Raw genomic sequence first — 17,805 nt, forward strand, 5'->3', positions numbered from 1 at the left:
GGAAATTGCTTACCACCTCCCACAGGCAGGGGAAGTGGTAAACTCCCACTGGGTTTGATGCCCCCAAACAGTAGTTGCCTTGGAAGCCAGTTATGCCCTGCAGTTATTTTTCTTTTACCTCAAATTTCATTGATGACCACAACTTTATAAGGTGTGGAATACCCCTTTGGCCAGTTGGGGTCAATTGTTTTGTCAGCATCCCCTCTTGATCTCTGCAGTCTCTTGTTTACGTCCAGCCCTGCTCACTGAGGGGAACAGAGGGAAGGGGGGAAAAAGAGAATATTTTGATGCTCTTCAAGCCTATTCAGCAACAGCCAAAAGCATTGGTGTGTTACCAGCACTTTTTAGCCAGAAATCCAAAGCACAGCATAAAACCAGCTGCTATGAAGTAGGTTAACACTCTCAGACCCACCAAGTAGAGAAACACATTTCTTTTGCAAAACAGTGATTACCAGTGCCTACTGATACTAAGGGTGTTCTTGACAGTTTACTCCTGCTGTAGAAAGGGCTTATAGCTTGGCTTATACATATATGGCTTATACATTTGTGTTTCTAGATTGACTGTAGCTTAAACACTAAATGAATACTTCATAATGGAGCACATTCTCAGAAAAAAAAAAACAAAACAGGAACAAAAAAATCCTCAGATACGCATTTCCTTAATAGATTTTTTACAAATTATAGGCAGCAGCATGCCATGGGGTTATATAGTCTTATCGAGACTGTCCCCTTCAGACACAGCAGGAAAATTCATTAACTTGTGACAGTGGTGGTGCTGTTTTTTCTTTGAGCAAATAAAATTAAGAGATGAATGTTGTTCACTGTTGCTGAAAATGAAGGTGGATATTGGAGCTGTCAAAATTAAAAACAAATGACTGGCTTCCAGTTAGAATTTTATATGAAATAAGATGTGTTGACAAATTATTAACCAGCATGAAGTGAAGAACAGCATAGAAGCAGTGTAATACAAAGTAGCTTAATTATGGATTTTTTCATAATTAATAAGCAAATGAAATAGGTAGTGGAGACAAGAATGCAGACTGAAAACTGACAGTCTTTTCTGTACTTTATTAAAAGGTTCAAAAATTTTTTTTTGCTTCAATTAAATAGTGTACCTTAAAAAAAATAAATTTTGTTTAAAACAATTTTTTATTTTTACTGAATGAATTACATACAATTGTTTGTAACTTGTAGGGAAGTAACAGAATGAAAAATGTGGTATGATGAAATGCATTACTTCCATAATTTACATTTTGGAATGTACTTGTGTATTGTAACTATAAGCTGTGTTTACCCAGTAAATGATAACACAGAAGCGAAAATGCTTGCTGAGATGTAATCTTTGGCAGGATATGTGAAGGCTATGCCTTGGCCAGGCATGAGATGATGAGATCTGCAGAGAAGTAACAGACTCTTTGGCTTGTGCATGTAATCAGAAAGCACAGACCCTCTGAACTTCATTTGCTAAATTTGGCTGTCTTACCACAGAAGGACAGAACTGTGAAATCACACCAGTAGATATGTAACACATAAAGTATTACAGATGACTTAATGATATAAAGAGAAATTTTACTTAATGTCTGTTCAGTGTGGATTATGTATAATAGCAAAATTTGAATGTGGTATGTTCATTTTAACTGGGGTAGTTGCACAGAATTATGTGGGGGTTTTTGGATATAGAGATGAAAAAATACCCGCAAAGGATTATTAGAAAGAGAAATGTTAATGCTGAAGTCTAACAAGTTGAATATGTTCATATTTTTCAGTAAATTTTGAGGCTTTAATTATTGCCATAGCTGTAGTAGCTGGACTCATTCTGGTGTCTGTAGCAGTCTGTTGCTGTTACTGCTGTTACTGCAGAAGACGTTCCAGGAGGTAAATACATATATTTGTTTCCTTTGCTAACATTGGATTGCTAACATTTCCTACCTACCTGCAATTTTTACTCTCCAATACACTAAGAATATTTTCACTTGGAAGGAATTTTGGTCACTTTGCTTTATTTGTTTGAGAAAGACAGCAAAAAAAGACAGGCAGTGTTGACACTGAAAATGATGCTGGAATGACACTGAAGTGGTGTTTCTAGTGGTAACAGTGCTGATGTGTTCAACTTTAGGTAAGCTGTTGCCTTACTTCTACATTTTACACTTTTGTATTAAGATTGGACATGAAATATTTCAATGACCAAATAAAGCCTTGCTTCTTGTGATAATGGAACAAATGATTTCTTTCAAGGCAAGCTCATGTACAGTAAAAAGGGACCAGGTGGATAACAAGTAACTGAGCAACAATGTCCTACAGCACTTGGTATCCACGCTTCAGTGTTGATCTAGAATCTGTCAGTATCTAACTGATTAGCTATTCTTGCTAAAAATATTCTTGAACAAAATATTCTAAATGTAAGATAATACTTCTTTTGCTCTAAGATGCTAAGAATGACTGACTTACTTTTAAGTAAAGTAATACTGCAAAAACTAAATGTTCTTGGAGGACTCTTTTTTTTAACTGGCTTCTCTAATTAGCTAATATCCTTCAAAGAGAGGGAATTAGTTGATGAGTAGCTAAACTAGGTGAGTCAGTGCTGCCTTGTGAACTGATCAGTCCTTATTCCCTACTGAAACACCTGGAAAGCCATTGAAGTTTAAAGCTCAGCTTTCTGGGCAGTGTAGTTTCATCTGTCTCTGTTCCTTATGTCCTTCAGTTCTTCTGATATGAATAAAACTTGGACCTTATTTCTTGGTCTGAAGTAATTTATATACATTTTCAAGTACTTGTGACTCATTGTTCTTGTTTGAGGGTTATGTTTGGGGTTTTTTTAAAGAACTTACATAGCTGTACAGTGTTTTGTGCTAACCTTCAAGCCAGAGAAATACAGTACATCTGTGACTTTAAAGAAATGAGAAAATAATTGTAAATAACATCTCATTCCTTCCTCTCTTCCTTCAAGGACCTATTTTGCTGGTAGGCTGGTCTACCAAGTCTGCCCTAGTGCGGACATGGATAACTCTTTAGCCCTCCTGTGCTGATAAGCCCTGAAGGTATATAGAACTGGTTTAGATCTTATGTAGGATCTGCCAACATCCTCTGCAGAACAACTGAGTAGGCCCCTGTGGCTGACATGCCAACAAATAAAGCTTGAATCTTGTGAGAAGAGATATTTGTGCCAGACTTCAGTTTTAGTAGCTAAGTTGTCAATCAGTACTGCAACATCTTAATTCTACAAATAGAGGGTTAGTTGAGAGTCATCTTATGCCAGGATTCCAAAGGTGTCAAGCTTAATCTTCTGACCCTTAGAGGATTTAAAGGTCTTGTCAAAGTGGGGTCCAGCTTATTTCAGGAGGATTCAGAATGTGTTATTACACTGAGACCTGATGTATTACTGGCTTTAAGCCCACTGATTCTTAGCAGGAATTCTTTCGCTCTCTTCTTCCTCATTTTAGTGGACTGATTTTCCACACAATTTTTTTATGAATTGGAGGAAGGAAAGTTTATAGAAATCTACTGTTTTATTCACTCTTTAGATGTCATCTGAGATCTTGGGTGTAAACTTTTGCAGAAGGATCAGTATTCCTTCTGGGAGTTCTTAAGCTGTGGTGTTTCAGTGTTTAAATGTTTAAGAAGCCAGCACTTACCTTTTCCTTGAACACAGAGAATACTTAAATGCGTTAACACCCATATCAGTAATGTAGGTGATTCACCCATCTCCATTCCTACCACAGGAATTCTAGGACTGTTGTTGCATTATTTCGGTTCATTATTTTTATCATGTGTTTTTGGACTTCTAATAGTCTGTTCCATGCACTTGAGATAGTTTCATGAATAGTAATTATTCATGAAACTATAGTAAATGGACTCTTTTGGAACTTCAGTTACCAACCACTTTTTTTAATTGTACAATCTCAGACTTTCTGAATTTTGAAGAAAAACTCCATCTCCTCAAAGTATCTACAAATTAGAAGATATTTAATGCTCTTTAATTATAGGGAAGAAATGTATTTTCTGAATCATATACCAGCATTTTATTTATTTGATGTTTTCATATTTTGCAACACCAATGTGAAGTGAGATTATTGCATACTTATAAGATGCTGGGGTCTCCAGTAAAGTAGTTTTACAGAAAGGTGCCCAAGAATGGGAGCTTCTAGTCTTCCTGGACATGCTAGTATGGGGAATTGATTAATTTTACAGAAGGGTCTAACATAGTTTTCCAGTAAAGGTGACCTGTTGCATGTGTTTCCTGCTGCTAAACTCCCACAGGATTTTTCTGATTCTTTATGTGGCAAACGGAGGAACTGGAAAATTTTTATATGAAACATTGCATGGATTCAGAATTACTGAGTTGTATTGAAATTACTGAAATGTTCAGAGATATATGGACTGATTGAGCACATTAAAGAATCGAGTTCAGATTTCCAGTTCTGGTGTCTGAATTTTGTATTGTAAAGTATTTGACGTGCAGTAGTTAACCACTGGATGTCACCCTTGCTTAGCTTGTAGGCTGGTTGCTGCAGGTGTGTGGTGCTTCAACTCTTCAGGTATATTAATATTGTAAATATTCATCTCAGACATCTCAGAAGTGCATTCACTTCTGGAAGATGATTAGCACCTGGGGAAGCATGGCAGTTGTCCATTTACTAATGAGGAAGAGCTGTCATTAATTCTATCAGGACAAAACTAAAGACAAAAACATTTAGCATTTGTTTTAGCATTCTACAATTCTTATAGTCTGTCTAATGATTAAGTGAAGCTGAACTTTTCCCAAAGCAGGTCACAAAGCTTAAGTGCCTATATTCAGTAGAGCGTATCAGCACATGCACAGCTCAGATGTACTGTGTAGGCTCAGCATTTCCCAGAATCACACAGCTGATGCACTCAGGTAAATCCTTGTTCATTCCAGAACAGACTGCTTTCCTGGGGGCAGCTTGAGATTGGATAGCGATGGTTGTTGAAAAGATAAATTGTTCTGGCATCAAAGGCTTATGAACCATCAATCTTCTTCCAGGGGACAACAATGGACTTAGCTGTGCACATGCAGTACATTTACTCTAAAATGGGGTGCGACACGTGGGGAAAATGGCAAATACAAGTCCTGTTTCTGGAACAGTCTGCAGCCTGTTCCTAAGAAGCTGCAAGTTGCCCTGTGGAGGCTGAAGGGCACATGGCTACAATGAGTGGAGCGTTTAGATATTATAAAATGTGAAAGGCTAATTACAGAAACTTGTCAGTTATACTATTCAGCAATTAAATTTTACATGGCTGTGAAGAAGTATCTCTGTTCAGACTATAAATTCTTTTTGAAAATAAATCAAGTGACTAAATAGTGATTGCTTAGCAGTGAAGTTGCTTTTTTCTCCTCTTACACTTTTCTTTTCTCCTTATTTTTCTAGTAGACCAGATGAAGAAGAAGAGCAACTAGCTAGGAAGAGAGAGGAAAGAAGACTACAGTCTCTTCAGAGGTGAGTCTGGACAGCTTGACATGCTTCTTGGTGCTATTGGAGTACTCTCCCTTTCTGAGGGATACATGGAGTACTAAACAAAGAAATATTGTGGAGTTAGGCGTGACAGTGTCAGGTTTTTACAAAACATGGCTTAATGTGAGATTGGTGAACCTGATTAGGAGCCTGTATTCTTGTAGGTGAACAGGGAGCAAATGGGTTGATGCTCACTGTGGGTACCATGAGTACTCTGTGCCAGCCAAGAGCAAACAGGAGGAAAGTGTCTGAAGTCTTGTCTAGTCTCTTCTGGACTGATGCCTGCCTGTGGCATGAGTTAATGCCCAAGCAAGGCTGAAATCAAGAGTTGAGACCCACTTGTTGGATTCATTCGGTTATTGGTTCTTTTTCTTTTAAAATCTGTCTGGGAAAGGTAGAGAAGTTGAGTGACATATCTATTCAAAATTTGGCTCAAGAATTGAAAACTTTGACTCAGATCTCATTGTAGCCCTAATTTCATATTTCCATCCTTTCTGCTAAAGCTGTATCACAGTGTAAAAAGAAGTGCAAGAGTCAACCCTCATACAGTGTTTCTCAGTGAGAACTGCATTCCTTCAGATGTGGATTTTTATAGCTTAGTTCTACTGTGACTTTTGGTGGGTTTTACATTTTTCTTTAGATAAACAATTTTCATAGATAGGGCACTGATGCCTGGTACAAACGAGATGTACCTTTTGAATCATACTTCCTTTCACGGTCTTCAGTTTTGAGATTCACAGTGGATTAGCCTTCAGCAAGACAAGAGTGTCCTAGCTGTCAGGTATGGGTTTGAATCCCCACATGCTGACAAGGAAATTAATCTTAGGTTTGCCACTTCCTGGTTTTGTTCTCTAAGGACTCATCTGCCAAGTAACAGGTGGGCACCTTCACTGCCTGCCTGATGCCTGCTGTTTTCTCCTGAACTTGGATTGATTGTTAATATGAGCAGGGAGTTAGGGAGCAAGGCATGCTTCCCCATGAGAATCCTCGTGGGGCTCTTGCATGAAGATGTAAAGTTTCTCTATTACAGATGTACATAAGGAGACGAGGCAGGTACGTTTCTGACTGGGCAGAAAAATGGAAGTTAGTAAGGTGGTCTTACAGATGCACTTGCTGTTGCTCACGTATCTGACTGGAAGGAGCTGAGAGAATCACTCAACTCCACGCAACTGTTTTCTGAACTGACAGGTTATATAGGCAAGTACAGCAACTGTTTGCCCTGAATCTGATGATGATTATGACTCTGAAGTAGCACTGTGATGTTGATATGGTTTGAAGCTGGCTCCCTGCCAAGTCTCCAAACCTTACCACAAGAAGTCCCGTCCGTCCCCCCCCCAAAACCTGAGGGAGAAGAGGGAGAAAAACAACCAAGAAAACCAAAACGAGAAAGAGACAGCTAAAGCAATATATATAAATATATTTACACTTATATTACAGTTATATACAAATTCACAAGGGAAAGGGAAGGGGGAAGGGAAAAGGAACAAAACCAAAATAAAATATATATATATATATATATATATATATATCCCGATTAGTGGCCCAATATCTAGCAACTAAAAGAGTTAGCAAAGAAATATCTCACTACTCTCCTTGGGACAACCGAGAGTTGCGTCTGATTCTCCTCGGTCAGTGTGTGCCTAAGGCTTATTTACTGTGCAAGGATTTAGTCACAGGTGAAGTGATGTAGTCGTGGCTACCTGTCAGAGTTTGAACATTTCGCTGATATTAATGGTTTTACCCTTCAAACTTAACTAGTTGTTTGGTGGTTTGTTTTGAATACCCTAGGGAAGTATCCTGAAGTGTTTCTGAGGTTTAAAGCTTGCACAGCATGATTTTCCACTCTCCCTTGTTATGCAGATTCTTAGTGCTTTCTGAGTTCAGAACTGATTCAGACTGACTGCTGAAGTACTGTTGTCAGTTGAAAGTCCAGCAGTGAGTCTCCATTACTTCAGATAGGGTAGGCAAAACAGTGAAGAAATGCCATTAGTACCACCAATAACAAACCTGGTTTATGGTCACATGATATCACATGAAAACTATACAGAAGAAAGTTTTGGCTTTATACAGGAGGAGGCTGCTTTTAGCAGAATTTCTCTTATTTTCTTCCTGAGATCCCTTGCCTCATTTAATATCTTCCTCTTATGTAACACAAAAAGCAGAAATCTTATTGTCAGGTTACCCTCAGTAGGTCAATTTGTCTTGTCCTTTTTCTGTTCTCTTCAACATCTCAGTCCTGACTGTCTTCATCTACATGAATTTCATCACCCTGACTCACCAGTTCCTCCTCCTGCATTTGGTCAAGTTCTTTACTGTGCAGCCTGGGCTTAATAGTGGAAAAGGATGTAAGGGAGATTGGGTATCTCAGGGAAATAGAAGTGGAAGGTTTTGAGACTGTCTTGCTTGGTTTTCCTCATTATGCTTTATGTGCTTGCTTTTCCAGAAGTGCAGTTGCTGGGAAAGGCCAGTTCAGCCCTTCAGCTCTGTAGGAAGCAGGATAATTGCTTCTGAGGACACACAGGATCTGTTTAGCAGTAGGAATTGTTTGGAGGTGGAATATGCATAGGGCAGTTGGGATCTTTGGTGAATTAAGCTGTCAGTGCTTAACAGCTTTCTGCTGAATATGTGCAAATTGGAATTCAGCAAAAGTCTCAACTTGTTTAGCTGGATTGAATTTTGACAGGGACAGCAAATGGTGTATTTTTAAATTTTTGTTAGAGGAACATTGTTTTGCCAAATTCTATGTCCCTTCCTAAAAATATATAGATTCTGGATTATACTTCTGAAACAGATATGTAGAAGCTTTTGTGTTTGTTTTTCAAACTAAGCAAAATATATGCTTCTTTTGAAATATAGGAAAACTATCTGAAGAATGATGGAATGATTTCCATTTAAACATCCTTTATTTTTTTCCCCCTTCACCTTTGCAAAGGGGAAGAAGAAATTGATTCATCAGGCTCTTGGTTTATGCAATTAAAGTTTGGCAATATTAGATACAGTCTTGAGAACTGTCCTATGATCAGAACGTAAAAAACAGTTTCTGTATAGCACAATATTTTAATTTATTCTCTGCATGGATGCCATGCTGGATTTTTGACACCAGTAGTTTTCACTTACACTTGCTGTACAGCTTAAACAAAACAGTAATACACATTTTGTCTTTTTAGAATTCTTACAGTGAATTAGGATTCTGAAGCATACTGTATTCACAGCTAAATTTTACAATTATGCTCCCTGCTGGAAAGCATTAGGGAGTCTTCCAGCATAGTGTAGTGCCTTGCTTGTTATGTAGACATGAATACCTCAGTGGGTGTATATGTAAATATATGTGGATGCATTACTTTTATATAGAAAAAACAGTATTTCTTATTGTTTATTTTAATACATCTTATTTTGACATTATTGGTTAGTCAGAAGTTATAGGGAGTCTTACAGATGCATAAAGTGTATATAGAAAGATAACATCTGTACCTGCTGAATGTGATTTTTTAAAAATTTGTAATTGCATACTAATGTAAAAAATGCTGTTGTCCGTTTTAGATGTAATTATATTTTGCTTACAGCTCAAAACAGTCTGAATGTTCTTTTGATGCCTTTATTTCTTGCAGGAAACATGAAAGAAAACTGAAGCATGATGAAATACGTAAGAAGTATGGTATGTGTTATCTTGTTTTGATACCCTGTATCTAAATGGATTCCTTTTTCCTAATTATTATTAAAATTCACAGCAGAAACAAACTGCTTTATGAGCAGGAGAAGTAATCAAGCCCAGTTTCCCACTGATGCATGTCTTCTGACACCTGAGCACCTGATCTCAGCACTATTATGTGCCTGTTCTCTTCCTGCACTGAGCTCCCACTGGGCAAGACACAGTGTGCTGGATGGGGTGCTTGCTTGGGATGGGCATTGAAATATATTGATTAAAATAAGTGATTCTTTCTGTTCCTAAGTAGGAGGACTGATCTGGGGGGCTCTTTTGTTTGTTCTTGAATGTGGTAAATCAAGCTAGTTGAACTTTGCCACTAGACTCATGGCTATTAAAGGAGGGTAGACTGGCTAGCAGATAGGAAGCTTTTTAAATCAAAATTGGAAAAGAAGGGTGGAGGGTGCAGCCTAATGTAGGGATTAAAATTGTTATTTTTTTCTTTGTTTTTAAGTGGAGCTATGGTCCAGTAGTAGAATATCACAAGACTGTAGGACCTGCTGTGCTGTGTAGGAGGCTCTTATTATGTAGGTTTGTCAGTGCTTGCACTTTTCATTTGATTTGTTCATAGGGTTAATAGTACTGTGTATTCAGAGAAAGATATGCTAAAACTCTGCTGCATTTTTTATTATGGAGATTGCACTAATGTCAGAGGGGGTGATTCTAGGGGTCTGAACAGTCACTCAAAGCCGTTAATTTTCATCCTCTTGTTAAACTGATGGGCAGAGTCTGGGGATGTCTTCATGAATCTGCAGCCTGCCCTTTGGCTGATGCAGAAGTGATACAGACAATCTCTATAGGGAATTCTCTGCCTGGAGAGCATTTGCAAAACAATGTTCCTTTGCTGGAATGGAGAAAAACTACACTGAAGCTTGAGCTACAGGAGGAAGAATGTTATAGAAACTGGAAGAAATTTTTTGTTAAATGTCAGTCGTTGTATTTCAGTCCTGTGGTATTTTATAGGATAATTGACCCTGTATACCAACCACAATTCAGTTTCTAGAGGTGTTTGAGTGGTTGACAACAATAGTTCAGATGTAAAAAAGCAAACAAAATCCAAACAGCAAAATACAACAACACAGGCTTTTTGTGTTTGTTTCTCCTTGGAAGAAACCTCAGAGTCAATCTCAACAAGTTTGAATCATTGGGGTAGATCTGGTCAAGAACTTAGGACAATGGCTATGTCCTCACAACAACTTGCAGCACTCTGTGCAGACATGCATGTACCTTTGCATCTCCTTGATGCAGCCAAGAGTGGACAGGTCCTGAATTCAGAGTCACAGTTCTGGTACCAAAACACTGCACTGGGAATGTTCAGAAGGCTGTGTTCCGTTCTGTTCAGTCAGTGGATGGCCCTACATTTTAGTGAAGACAGTTCTCTCTTCAGTGCTTAACTTTCAGACTTCTGCAGGATGCTTTGCTGGATCTTGTTGGAGTACCTGAGTTTCCTGAAGTAAATAACTGCATAATCAGTGCCTCTGGAATGCATACACCAAATTTAATAAATATTGCTTGTAGCTGTACCGTGCACACAGTCATATGAGAGCCAGTGTCATTTTGCCTCTGCTTGAAGCATGTTAGTCTGTCAATGACTTAACTAGAAACAAGTTCATACCGACATCTTCTTGCAGTTATTGCAGTTATGTTTTGCAGTGCATTTTACCTGCATAAGGTTGCAGTTGGACTATAAAACTTAAATTTTAATAGCAAACTTCTATATAAAGTTTATTTATTGGCAGGTTTGCTTTATTGCCTAAGCAAATATTAATTTATGTTATCAGATATACCAATTTGAGGCCTGGATTCTCATCATTAATTTTTGTCCTAAAGAAAAACCTAATTCTTACATAAATAATTGGCACATCCTGAAAGGATGTATGTAACTGAGTAAAAATTAAATATGAAATATGTATAAATTTTGAAATATCCCTAAATATAATGCTATTACATATATGGGTTGTGTTCTGATAATATGCAGACAAATGATTGTCAGAATAATTCAGTGAGACAATAGAGTAGACTTGGATCTTCTGTCCTCATTTTTTACTGTCTAGAAAATATAGATGTTAGCATATTAAACATAATTAATAAAAATTGCTGCAAATAATTATGGAGGCACTAGATTACTTTACGCTCTTACACACTGCAGAGTGGATTCTCAGTTAAGTAGGCATGGGTGAGTGGCAGAACAACAATGACTTTGTTAACCTGACTCTGTAGATTAAGATGATCATGCCCGAAATTTCAGTATTTGGTTGGCTTTAAGGGAATGCCTTTTCCCATTTCATCCACCAGCTTTCCATACCCCATTTAAATGGTAATTACACATTTATAATGCATTGCAGGTGTCACTCTAGCCACAGTCCTTTGGGAGCATTGGAAGCAATAGAGAGCTTTAGCAACCAGGAGTACGCACTTTGAATTGTTTCTTTGTTGTACAATTTCATAGTATTTTTCATTTGCTCACATATATGAATGCAATATGATTACACAAATTATATGTTGACTCTTAGGAAAAATTTAAAGTAGAATTCAGAAGACTTTGCAGCTTGTGTATTACACAAAGGAGCTACAATTTAATTCCTGCTGCATTTGCTGCTATTGTGTGTTCAGTATAGTATTAGTATAGATCTGCTTTCTTATTTATTTATTTCAGGATCTTGCCTGGTATTAGTAAAAGGATTCTTTCTCTTAATTTTTACAAAATCACTACCATTTTATTGCTTCAGTTCTGCAAAGGTTTTGATCAGCTATTTTAATGATATGTAATCCTATCTCCTTTGTTTTATGTGAGACATTGATTTTTATATTCAGTAGTTTGTCACAGCAAATGTTGCTCATGTTCAAGGTAGGTACTTTGCCTTGACCTTCTTTACTGTTCTGAATGCAAGATAGGAAAACCTTGCATTGCTGTACACTGAAAGCTATTTAGTTTGTTGTCAAGAATACAGTCGTCAATCTGGAGGTTAAAAATAAAGACGAAACTTTTAATAAAGGATGAAGACATGCAGCAAACTAGGTTGGGTTTTTTCCAAGCATAGACTTTTGTAAATATTTCAGTTGTTAATTCTGATTTTGGTCAGTGCTGATATGTGATGAGAGTCAGATCTCAGTGACTGCGAACCTGCATAATTAGATGGTATACAATATAAATGAAGATGCTGGAAAGAAGTATTAATTTCTTACCATTACTTTGTCTTTTCATACATATTAGGAGGCCTCATTATTTCATACAAGCTAACAGAAGATACTTGACTACTAAGTAGGTCAAATACTAACCTCAAAATGAGGGTAAATAGAAGTAAGATGTTAAAAGTTCTTGTAAGTGACCTGTCTGTCAATATTCAAGTTCACCAGTAACCTGTAATGGACTTGATTGCAAACAAGACTCCTAAAGCTACAAACATCTGGCTTCTTTGAATCCCTGAGTGTAAATGACAAGTTGGGCAGTCCCTCTCATGTCAAATGGGAAACAGTGGAGAGACAAGTCGTGTCTGGTTCAAGGCAGCACAGGAGCTTCAGCTGATCCTGACGTGCTGTCCCATTAGCATTGGCTCGCAGCTCCTCGGAGAGGCACAGATAAGAGCAGCTGTAGCAGCTGACAGGAGCTTTTTGTCATGCTCCTTTTTTTGTATGTCTCTCCAGATTGTTTTTGTCCACTTACTGGAGCCTGATACAACTTCTTTAGTAAGCACTGGTGAAAGTGATGAACTGCTGTCTCCCTCCTCTCACTGAATGTAACCTTACGATGTACTTAGAATGCTGAGGATAAAAGAAATTTAAACACTGGATGCAGGTTTGAGAGCAAGACTGAGAGCAAAGTGTATCAGGTGGTGTTACCCGTGGTTATTCTCATTTGGAAGGAAGGCTTGCCATTTCTCTTGGACTCCATTTTTCCTGGGAGATCAATTTCTGAAGTCATGACCAATAGTATTCCCACTAGATTGACCCATAGTTCTTAAAGCTTGTTGAGTTTCAGTATTGTACAATAAAACAGATCAGAGGATTTTAAGTTAAGCATACTAATGCCTGGTTGGTGGTGATTATATCTGTTCATTCCTAAACATAATTCAGTAAAATGACAGCAAGTACTACTGGGAATGACATTTGCAGTGAGGAGTAAAAGTTACACACTCACTTGAAATATGAGGATTAGTTTTCTAAAATGTCTTTTTAGCCAAATATTTTGGGGCAGAGGCAGAGAAAAGTATATTTGCTCCTCAGAATGGTATAGGAAAAGTTTATCAGGACTCTTACACAATCATCTGGTTAATTTGAAATTGGATTATTGGATGTAGAAAATCTTTTCCATTGAATTTAAGCTGTAAAGAACAGTATCTTTTACTGTACTGCTTTCAGACCTATGAAATGTCAAATATGTATCCTGAATGAAATATCAAAAAGACATACTAAGCACTTGCCAGACTCTATAGAGAGAAGTATGCAGCCTACATTAATTTTATCAGGCAGTCTGGTACCACAACTTGCCACTTTGTGGAAAAGTTTCTGAAGTTTGGTGTGTTTATTTCTAAGTGGAACTTAATGAATGCAGGGAGTTTATGCAATGGCAATTGTAATAATAATGGTAATTTCTAGTATTGATGCTGATCTTCTGTAAATGTTGTGTAGATGTGTTTTTTATTTGGAACAGGTGAAATACTGAAGTACTGCAAATTTTTTTTTAAAATTGGACTGCTTAGTTGTGTTTCAGGTAACTAAATGTATTAGGATCCATATATTCTAACTGCCAAACTATTAACATGTCTGGAGGAAGGAGGGGGTGGTTGTGATGGTCTGGAAATAAAGAAAATGTTTCTTCTCGCTGTGTGGTTTGGGCTTATATTAATGCAGGAATGTTACCTGAAGGCACTAAAGGTTGAATGGCAGGCCAAGGATAAGAGGGGTTTTTTATTATGTGTTAGCTTACTTGTCAGCTAGAGTAGACTTAACAGACATCACAATTCTTTGTTTAAATGCATGAAAGGTAAGAGTAAAATTTGACAAGTAACCGCTTTCTAAAAGTTTAAAAATATAAACATTTCAAAATCTCTAAATATTGTAGATAATTTTCAACCTAAGCATATTCTTATTACACAAATGTGTAATTTTTTTTTTTTAATAGTTAGAGAAGGGGATAGTGCCTCTGATGCAAGGTACTATACCAGGTAAATAGGATGTATTTCATGTTACCTGGCAGAAGCTTTATAAATGTGATTGCCTTACTTCTTTTTTCACAAGTAAGAGACATTGTATGAGGGCTGGTTTTGATATTAACCTTTTACAAGCTGACTGCTCGTAATCTTGTATATTTGAGTGATTATAGGACTTTTCATACTTATTCCTTAATATTTGCTGTTCCCTATCAGGTAGTTAGTTGCAGTAACTCATACAGTAATCAGCACTAAGCAGTTGTGCTTCTTGATTGGAATCTTAAAATAACCAGGCAGTTCAAACGAAGCTCTCCAACTGCAACAAGGTAGGCAAAAGTCTAGTCTGCCTTCGGCACCATTAGCTTTTGACTTTCAGGTAGAATAGTGAATGTTCAATATATGTGTGCAGGTGCATGTGGAAAAGAGGTATGGTGTGAAAAGGTCTGAGGGGAGTTCTTACAAGGTTTGGCAGTGACCAGTGTAATTTTGTTTTCACTGTTGTGAATCTGAACATTTGTGATTTGCCTGGCTGCACTGTCGTTGTGCCTCCGTGCCTAAACAAATGAGCTAGAGAAGAGTCCAGGTTTGCCAGACATCAGTATAAAATCCCCAGTGGAAAAGACAGCAGTAGTGTTCTTCTTGCACAACAAAAGGTCAGCCTCTGGACTCTTACAGGACTCCTTTATTTTTAGTATGTACTTCTGCCTACCCCAAATCTGGTGGGTGATTTCAAGTCTCTTCGAAATAATTACTATGTGGAACAGTGATTGCTCGCTAACCCTTACAGAGGATGGTCTGCATATCCAGACACTCAGAATAATTGGATAGCTTTGCAGTGCTTACTGTGACAATATTCTGGTAAAGTCATTAAGAATCTTCATGATGGAAACATACTGCAACCTGGATTAAGTGATGCTCTTGTTCTGGTCCCTGGAGGTTTTAGTGCATGTAGAAGTCATCTTCATTTGTTCTTAGAGATTATTGTCCTGTTGCAGAAAAACTGTAAGTGGCTGAATGTGACAGATGGTTGGGTATAATCGAAGTAGAACTAAGTCAAAGTAGCAGCATCTTACATTTTAAAAGGATGATGATTTTATAGTCACTTGCATTTATAAACTGGCAAACCTGAATCTGTTCTTCCTGACGCATCTCTATGCTTAGATTTTTGTCAACTTGACTCTCATAAGTGCATTTTTTAGGATATACCTCACAAATGAGAAATAATTTTTCATACAGAAACGTTCTTTCCCTGCTAAAACATGAAATACTTATTTGTGATTATAGTCTGAGAAATACAAATGCTTAAGAACACTTTCAATTTATTGTAATACTTGAGTGTTTAGGTAATAGAGCAATTATTACAGGAATTGCCTTTTGGATTTCTTTTATGGAATACCTATTGAAGTCAGTAACTCAAGGTATTTATGTGATACTGGTAAGAAAGTGATAAATGTGGTCCTGTTTTGTTTTACAGGTCTTCTTCAGGATTCTGATAATCCGTACAGCAGATTTGAGAATGAATAAAGCTGAGCACCTTCCACTAGAGCTGTGACTCCGGAAGACAGGAAGACTCTTCATTTACCCTTTGTGCTCTTTTGCTTTTGTTTTTTTTCCCTGAAGTGTTTTTTCCTGATTGTAAAACTAGAAGCAGCTAAAGACTTTATGAAATAACATGTTTCTATCTCCTACTCATACAGAACTAATTTTTATAAATGGTTTTTTTGTTGAAATGTTTGCTGAATTTTATTGTGACTATCTTTCCTCTTCTTAAAATTGTATTTTATTACTTGATGTAGATGGTTAATAGTCACAATTGTGTTTGAGTTCAGTCGTAATTGCCATTTAAAGCAGTTGTTCCCATGTTCCTAAATAAAGATATTTTATATATATATATATATATGTAAAATAAAAAGCAACATGGAAGCACAGCTTCACATGGCAGAAATAGTTGATGAGAAAATACAGCACGCACATTCTTGTGGGTGGAGGTTTTTTCTATCTCGAAAAAGATCTTCCAAGAGTGTAATGTGTAAGGGTTGAGAGAGGGGAGCATATTTGTCTTTGAATAATTCAGTTCAGTTGTGGAAATGTTAATATGTACTCTGGATATAGCACTGATGTGAAAAAGAAACTACTTCACTTAGCAAAATTGGAAGAAGGTCACTCTTAAAATGTACATGGTTATGTGTGCCCAGATTTAAGAAACATCAGTAGTCTGTGTGAAATCTTTCTTTTGTAAGCTTAATGTATAATGAAAAAAAAAGTAAAAAGTTGCCCAGATTCTGCAGTTTACCAGAGCTGACCCTGGCCAGCAGCTAAGCACTGCCCAGCTGCTTCCTCCCTCAGAGGGATGCAGGAGGGAATGGGAACAGCAAAGGGTTGAGGTAAAAACACTGTAAGTGAAGAAAAGGAGGGTAAATGGGAACAAGTCATGCAAAGGGAATTACCACCTCCCAGAAGCAGATCTCTGCCCAGCCTCCCCTCAGTTTTTCTTGGGGAGCCTGGAATGTCATTTGGGTCAGTTCTGGCCAGCTGTCCCAATTGTGTCCCCTCCCATCTTCTTGCTCACCCCTGGCCTACTTGCTGGAGCGGTCAGAGTGGGGAAAAAATGAAACCTTGATGCTGTGCAAGCAATGTTCAGCAAAAGCCAAAGCACTGGTGTGTTACCAGCACTGTTCCTGCCACAAATCCAAAGCAAAGCAGCACCATACGTGCTGCTGTGAAGAAGGTTACCTCAATCCCAGCCAGACCCAGTATAGTAAGAAAGCGGTATTTTTTTAACCTTTTATTGTTCTGTTGATATTTCTATAATGTGATTTATTCCCTGTCTTTCTTTTCATAGAGGTGTTTCCTTGAGCATTTTTAGTAGCTTAGCAGTACAATGTGACAAGCAAATGGCTCTTCTGCCCCCCCCAGTCTAATGTACGTTCCCATTTATTCTGTACACATTAAATAACCTCCCTTGCTGTATATTATCTATTAAACAAATGTACAGTATTGAAGATGTCCATGTTATTTTTATCCACATTACAAAAATAAATACTTTAACATCTTGAATTTGGTTCTGTTCAGTTCTCTTGTTCCATAGAATTTTAAATTATCTTGGTTTAAAAGAAATTATCAAGTATGAGTTTGGGAGAAGAAAAAACATTGCTGGATTTCTGTGGCAGGAATTAGATCTTGCCTGTGGGTGAGGAGGGGAATTGCCATTCTTTCCAGTGCCAAAAAACCTGCTTCTACTTAGGCTTTAGTAACTATCAAGGTTTGGGCTTGATGATTTCGGAGGTCTTTTCCAACCTGGTTGATTTCATGATTCTGTCACTTATCACTGATTTTGGTACAGTGTTTGCTTCCATTTTTTCACTGGTTTTACCTATGCAAACAATTTCTGTGTATAGAGTTTCTCGAGAATTTATATAAAAATATGTTTTCCTCTTCCTGAATCTGTATTGTAATTAATGTTAATGGAATATTGGTCTAG

At 37.4% G+C, this 17,805-nt stretch overlaps 1 protein-coding gene across 5 annotated transcripts in view; it reads left to right on the plus strand.

Moving 5' to 3' along the window:
• The window catches only part of LOC108498715 (pituitary tumor-transforming gene 1 protein-interacting protein-like), a 38,035-nt gene extending 20,714 nt beyond the window's left edge, over positions 1-17,321 (plus strand). For 3 of the 5 annotated variants that reach the window (XM_017817754.1, XM_017817756.1, XM_017817757.1), the window contains 4 exons: positions 1,767-1,875; positions 5,388-5,456; positions 9,080-9,126; positions 15,799-17,321. In XM_017817754.1, coding sequence (XP_017673243.1) covers positions 1,767-1,875; positions 5,388-5,456; positions 9,080-9,126; positions 15,799-15,848 — 275 coding nt within the window. In that variant the 3' untranslated portion in view covers positions 15,849-17,321. Of the gene's footprint in view, positions 1-1,766; positions 1,876-5,387; positions 5,457-9,079; positions 9,127-14,540; positions 14,651-15,798 lie in introns of all 5 variants that reach the window. The other 2 variants (XR_001875281.1, XM_017817755.1) reach the window with 2 other exon arrangements.
• The last annotated feature ends 484 nt before the right edge of the window (positions 17,322-17,805 follow it).

The sequence above is a fragment of the Lepidothrix coronata genome, unplaced genomic scaffold, assembly GCF_001604755.1.
Source record: "Lepidothrix coronata isolate B3197 unplaced genomic scaffold, Lepidothrix_coronata-1.0 Scaffold62, whole genome shotgun sequence".
NCBI classification, from domain to species: domain Eukaryota; kingdom Metazoa; phylum Chordata; class Aves; order Passeriformes; family Pipridae; genus Lepidothrix; species Lepidothrix coronata.